Source organism: Mus caroli, chromosome 7 (genome assembly GCF_900094665.2).
Source record: "Mus caroli chromosome 7, CAROLI_EIJ_v1.1, whole genome shotgun sequence".
In the NCBI taxonomy this organism is placed as follows: Eukaryota; Metazoa; Chordata; class Mammalia; order Rodentia; family Muridae; genus Mus; species Mus caroli.
Window position 1 is genome coordinate 52958847 of NC_034576.1, and position 7171 is coordinate 52966017.

A 7171-nucleotide genomic window follows, 5' to 3' on the forward strand; every position below is an offset into this window, starting at 1 on the left:
GCAGCTCTCACGATGTTTGTGGTTTATATGAGGAAGTCAGGTGCAAGTCATACGACTTAGCTGCAGTCCCTGGCGCCTTTGGGACTGCTGCCACATCTGCTCCCCACATGCAGTGATCCTCCTGCCTCAGTCTCGCAAGTGCTAGAATTATAAGCCACCATTCTTGATATATAAAATGGTTTAGCCAACAGTTAAGGTGTAGCAAGTGCAAGGCCCTCGGTTTGGCACCCCCGTCCCCCTACCCCCAATACCATAATCAGTTATGGGAATAAGGATAGTAATGAGAACTAGGGTAGAATATGTAAATTCAGTTCTCTTCTATCATGACAAATAATCATGGGTCACATTTAAAATGGAGAGACAGACTGACAGACTGACTGACTGACTGACTAGGAGTGTAAGAAATAAGCACAGAAAGATTAAGTTGTTTGACAAGCATGCTTGCTTCTCACTGAGAAGTGGGGTTGAAGAGGATTGAGGCACAGACATCTCTGACTATGAGATAAGTCTTCAGTCTATAAGCCAGGTTATAGACTGGAACTCACTGTGTAGCCCAGGCTAGTATCAAACTCACAGCAATTGTCCTGCCTCTGCCTCTAGAGTACAGGATTACAGATGTGAGCCACTGTACCCCACTAAGCATATTTATGCATGATAATCAGGGTGTGTGTGTGTGTGTGTGTGTGTGTGTGTTTGCAGATTAGATCCAGCCTGTGTACAGTGTAGGTAATAAAAGCAGAGCCTTTCAAACTGCGCCATAGCTAGTTTGACCTGACCTACCTGCTGGTGGAGCTGCTGGATGGTCGAGTGGAGCTAACTCTGGTTTGGTAGGGTCCCAGCTTTGGCTGTTGGCCTTGTTGACACAGAAGAATGATGGCAGAAGCACAGCCTCCAGCTGTCCTGGTGTGTGGTGTTTCTTTGAAGATTTGTACACCAGACAAGAACTCCTGGCAGACAGCATTTTAAAGTGAGGCTTTGTAGCTGAGATTTCTTTGTCCTCTGGGTGATCTGGGGAATGTCCCTGTTCTGGCTGAGTTACCTGTAGAGGATTATAGTCACAAAATAGCTCTGGGCCTGGGGGTTTGTCTCTGCTGCAGCCCTGTGTTTCTGAGCACTGCTTGGCTGCCTGTAACAGTACATCATCCTGGGTGATCACGTCTGTTTGCTTTTTTCAGAAAGGATCTCACTTGGTAGCCAGGGCTGATCTAGAACTCATTTCACTGACCATGCCGGCCTTGAACTTGTGGCAATCCTGCTTCATTCTCCTGTGTGCCAAGAATACTGGTATGTGTGTGCCACCCATGCCTAAGATTTTATGTGTGGATTTGTAGCAGAGGTGCAGCTTGGTCTTCATGGGTCCACTAACAACTAGAAGGGGGGCTGTCTCTGACTCTGTTGCCTGCCATTGGATCCCCTTCCCCTAACCAGACTGCCTGGTTGGGCCTTAGTGGGAGGGAATGTGCTTAGCCCGCTGGGACTGGATGTCCCAGGGTGGGGTAGTGCCCAAGAGGGACTTTGCATTTTCTGAGAAGGGAGAGGGGTTTTGTAAGGGTGAGGCTGGAAGGAGAGGATGGAGGGGGGCTGCGATCAGGATGTAATGTGAATAAAAAAAAATAATAATGAAAAAAATGATTTTATGTGTAAGTTTTGTTTTGTTCTGAAACTACAAGTGTGCTAATACAATCAGCTTCTAAGTCATTTCTTTAAAACCCTGAGTCTAGACCCTTCCTAAGAAGTGCTGAGTAAAGAGATAGGTTCCTCTATCTCTTGTTCCCGTTGTCATGTGATAGCATTCAGCATCTTGCAGCTTCAATATTCCTTAGGATCCGGTCAGGGAAGCACTGCATTTGGAGACCAATGAAATAATTAAAAAACACCTTCTCCAGGGCTAAGCCAGCTTAGTCTCACCCTGGTCACACATTTTTCCACTTGTGGCTCTTTCCTGCCGCAGTTTTCTCTGAGCTAGATATAGATATAGGAAGAGTCTGTCTGTGCAAGGTGAACCCTGTGTGTGTGTGTGTGTGTGTGTGAGAGAGAGAGAGAGAGAGAGAGAGAGAGAGAGAGAGAGAGAGAGGTGCAGGGCAGGGCAGGGCATCAGGGAAGTGCTGTGAACACAGGGACCATTAATACCTCCCCACCGTCAGTCTCCAGCATGGCCACTCTAGTCTCTCCAACTCCATCTCCTATCAGACTGCACCAGGAAGGTGACAGGAGGCAAAGAGTTCCTGATGTCCCCCCTGAGCTAAAGCATTCCCAGCCATACAAGAAAGGTTGAGAATTTGCCATTTTCTTTCCAGAACCTGCCAGCAGGGGAACTGGTTTCTGACGTGTGTGTGCATTTAAATTAAAGTTCCTTAAATAGAACCCATTTAGCTGTCCCATGGCTATAGAGGACTTCCTTGTAGCATCAGGAATAACAGAGCTTTTGAGGCCAGCCTCTTACCTCTGCGTCAGCATCGTCAAGAGCAGAATCTGTCACCCTTCACAGAAGACTGGCCTGGGTTCCAACCTGCCCCAACCACCTCTTAGCCCTGGCTCTCCCTAGTCCAGTGAAGGGCATGAAACCCTCAATGCTTTGCTTCTTGCTGACCTAGCCGCCTTGTAGCAGAGGTGAGGCTGTGGCATGTAGAACTCCAGAGGAGTGGGGGATGAGAAACCAGATACATCCTACCTCTGTGAAAGTTGGATTTTATTAGGGGAAACAAGGGTGAGTCAGAAGGTAAGAATGAAGAAAAGAATCATTTATTCATAAGAAGTACAAAAGGAAGCGTAGGGCTGGATTACAAGAGACGGGCTCAAAAATTTCACTAGACATTCAAATCATTTAACAAACATCAAAGCCTGTTTAAGGAAAGATGGTTTTAAGTCATAAAATCTAATGTTGGGGGCTGGAGAGATGGCTTAGCGGTTAAGAGTACTGACTGCTCTTCTAGTGGTCCTGAGTTCAATTCCCAGCAACCACATGGTGGCTCTCAACCAACCCTCTGTAATGGGATCCAATGCCCCCTTCTGGTGTATCAGACACACCAGCAACAGTGTACTCATATAAATAAAATAAATAAATACATCTTTTTAAAAAAAAATCTAATGTTTGCAGAAGTGTGAGGAATCGATCCAGCATGGTCTTGCATACTTATTACAGTTCTGCCATCTTCTTGGAGCAGTTAGACGGGATGTGTCACTGTTTGATGTGGGTGGTTGACTTGGGAAATAACCTGAGAAAGTGATCAGTCAAGCTATCCAAAGTGTATGTCCAAAGAGCTTCAGATTTGCTGATAATAATGAAATTTTAGAACAGAACCCAGTAGTGGAGTCAAAATTAATCCCAATAATAAAATTCTTTTTTTTAATTTTTTATTAGATATTTTTTTCATTTACATTTCAAATGCTATCCCAAAAGTCCCCTATACCCTCCCCCGACCCTAATAAAATTCTTAAAACAAAATCTCAACTAATTATCGATGCGGTGGAATGTGGAGTGAGCTGACGGTCTCATTATTTGAGATGGAGTTTTACTATGTTGCTAAGGCTTGTCTCAAACTCCTCAGCTGCAGGATCCTTCAGCTCACCCTCTGAAGTAGTTAGAGCCCCAGAGGTACCTACCTCGTGGCTTGGTCTCAGTACCTCATCCCAGTCTATTAACATGTGTCTCTTATAAGCAAAGTCGGCTTCTGCATCCCTTGACCTTGGACTTGACATGTGATGTCCTTTGGCCTGTTGTTATGGAAGTCTGGCCAGTAGGTAACTAACATCCTCACCTGAGACTCCAGCCACCCCCTTCCACCTGCCTCCCTCCCACATCTGCCGTGGCCGTGGCAGTGCTAGATAGGGTATTTAGGTGATGGGAGGTTCTATTGGTGCAGCCTTCAAGCGCCATCACCAGGACTGGAGTAGTAAGCCCTGTACCAGTATTACAGTAGTAAGCAGTGACCCCATTGGTTCATTGACTGGACTTGGTTATTTTGCTCTGCCTTTAGTACCACCCTCTATCTGTAGTGAAGGTGTGTCTGTTCACGTTGTCCCAGGAAATGTCACATGATACAAATAATGTTAGGCAGTCATGACCCAAACTATCAGAAGCCCAAACTGCTTCTGCAGTCCTCCCTTATTTTCTGTAAGAAAGGCATATATCTGTGCTTTCTTGGTCCCGGGAAAGATGAGCTACCCAGGCAAGACTCAAGCTTGCCACACTGCAAACTGAGCACAGACAGGGCTACCCCAGCTCAACTGAACCCCAGCCAACTTACAGGCCTGATGCAGATAGTATATGTACAGTCTGAGTTTGCTCAGATGTTTGCACAATTAACTAACTGAGTTTTGGAACCATTGGTTGGTTATGCATCAGTAGTTAATGATACAATCTACCAGTTGGGAATACCTTATACCATACTAAGCTACTGCTTAAGTGGTCAAAATGGCTTCCGAACACAAGCTGTCTAGGTAGACTTACACTTAGCAGCGTGGGCATTCAGCCATATGGAGGGGTAAACTGCTGTGGGTGCTTATGCAAAATGAGAACCAGGGAAAATTTTGTGCTGTAGTCTTAGGTCTTGTTTTGTTTCGGTTTTTAAAGAGCATGGATCTCACTCACAGGGACTAAAAAAAGCAGAGTAGCCTGTCTGGAATAAAGAGCTGTTCAGCTAGAAACTAGAGGAGCCCAGAGGACAGGCAGCCAGAGTGTGGGACCAGTGTGGAAAGAGGTTGGCAGTGATGGGGGCAGGGATGAGTGCTTGCTGAGGGAACTGTGCACTAGCTCTGGGTCCTCCTGGAAAATATACGATATCGTTATTTTAACTGGCCTCATTTTGAAGGGAAGGAAATCCTTGAGATTCAGAGGGCACGATTTGCTGTGACATGGCCGACTTCAAAAGGCATCTTCTTGCCAGTGTGCACATCCGTTCCCATTGCATAGCTTTGAGCGGAGGCATGTGGGGCTGACAGGAAGCACCAAATTTTGGGGTGATAGCATCTGAACTCATACAGGAGGGACTGTGGATGAAGGTCAAGCGGAGAGCATCATAGCACAAGAGATAGATTGCAGAGTCAGCCAGAAACAGAGGTCACGTGCTGGATCAGCTCTGGTAGCTGAGTCACAGTGTTCCAGCTGCTAGATATTTCTAACCCGGCTTTGTCCTGCCACGAAATCCAATAGGGACCTGCTTCACTGCCTTGAGAGTCCCTTCAGTACCTGGTGTCATCAGTCAGTGACTGCTGGCATTTAGTGCACGTGAGATCACTTTGAAAATCAAATGCTAGTCCTCATTAAGAACTGAAACCTGGGTTTTGGATGGGGAAGTTGAGGGGAGATTGTAATCTTAAATCAGCCCTCCCTTGAGAGCATTAAGGGGTCAGCAGGAACACTCAAGGAACACTCGATAGGACAATGGCAGGCTGGTGGCTAGAGAAGAGTAAATGTGAAACGTTCAGAAGGTGACCAATGTTTCAAATCAGGAAAACTGCCGAGGAGGGTGATAAAGACCACTTCATCAGGCATTCATCAGAAATGTGTTGACAAATCAGAGGTGCAAAAAAAAAAAATCTGCTTCTCGCTGGTGTTTTCTAGGCTGCTCACAGAAATCTCCCAGGCTCTGTGTGTAATGCTTTATCCCAGGTTCAGTATTAATGGCACGTGTGTGCAACCTTCCTATCTGTGTTCAAGAAATAAAAAATGAAAGACAGAGCTCTCACCTCAGTCTGGGGCTGGCGCTGCAGTTAGCTCTGTGCATGCCGATGTCAGAGCAGTGGCAGCAGTGAGAATGGAGCAGGCTGAGCATCCTAGACTCTAGGGCACAGAGCCTGTCAAAACACAGGACTTGGATGCTCCTGTAATTTCTGGCAAAGGAGTTTTGTTCCTTGTGGGTTGGGAAAAGTGGAAGCTGCCAGATATCACTTGCTAGTATATTTCATACATTTTAAAATAAACCTTTCAGGTGCTAGAGAGATGGCAGAGCAGTTAAGAGCATTCGACTGCTTTTGCAGAGGAACTAGTTGGTTACCCAGCACCCACATGGTGGTTCATAAGCATCTGTAACTCCAGTTCCAGGGGATCTGATGCCCTCTTCTAAGCTCCGAGGGTGCCAAGCATCTATCTGCAAGGTATACATGCATATATGCAAGCAAAACACGCAGAATTAAAATGAACCAATACATTTTTATTAAAAATTTATTTTTATTTACTTGGCTTTAAATTTTAGTTTATCATTGTACGTATGTACGTATACACTCATAATGTATGGGGCTCATATGCTGTGGCACATGTGTGGAGATGAGAGCACAGTTTCACAGAACCCATTCTCTTCTCCCACCATTTCATGGGTGCTGGGGATTGAACTCAGGTCTCCAGGTTTGTACAGCACCTTTACCCACTCAATCATCTTGCTAGTCCTATTTACTCAGGGTTTTTTTTTTTTTTGACATGCTCAAAATATAGTTCTGGCCAGTGTAGAACTGTCTATATAAACCAGACTGGACTTGCCATGACCTTCCTACTTCTACCTCTACCAAAAATATTATATATACATATATAACATTTATATATAAATTTATATACATACACACATATATGCATATATATATATATGTATATATCTAATGTTCTGTAGGATGGCATTAATCATTCCGCCATTTTTCATTTTCCACTCCCAGATGTACCTAACAGAATTTTCTGTCAGTTCCTAGTTCTACCATGTTCTTTTAAATTCTTTTGCCTATTATTGTCTAATGGACTAACAAGGTTTGTTTATAGGAAGAGGTTCTCTTCTCCTTTTGGGGGCCAGAGAACCATGGTACCAAGGGGAGTCTGCCCAGAGCAAGAGAAGGGTCGAGGCATGCCCGTACCCTTGAAAGCTCATCCTGAGATCAGCACGAGTAGAATCTAGCTAGATAACCAGGTTAAACTGCCTCTCCCCTTATACAGTCATGTCCAACAGCAACTGGAATTTCTCCTTTTGCAAATGAGGCATCCCTAGTACCCTAGCCCCAGCTAATGATGTACTCTTACCTCCCAAAGATTTAAATAGTCTTGGTTACCCCTGTTCAAATGTGCTATCTCACTGTAGCTGCCTCCTGAAAGTCTGCTCTCACCAAGTTCACTGCTGCCTGAGGCCTCGTCCACTCTCGGCCATTCCTGCCTTGCTTTCCCTCTTGGGATCCACCAGTTGTGACTGCAGCC

At 45.3% G+C, this 7171-nt stretch overlaps 1 protein-coding gene across 1 annotated transcript in view; it reads left to right on the forward strand.

The window, feature by feature from the left end:
- Prmt3 (protein arginine methyltransferase 3) overlaps window positions 1–1484 on the forward strand; it is a 92890-nt gene extending 91406 nt beyond the window's left edge. Inside the window, exon 16 of the mRNA XM_029479452.1 lies at window positions 1176–1484. Within this exon, the coding sequence (XP_029335312.1) occupies window positions 1176–1204 (29 nt within the window). The 3' untranslated portion in view covers window positions 1205–1484. The remainder of the gene's footprint in view (window positions 1–1175) is intronic.
- The last annotated feature ends 5687 nt before the right edge of the window (window positions 1485–7171 follow it).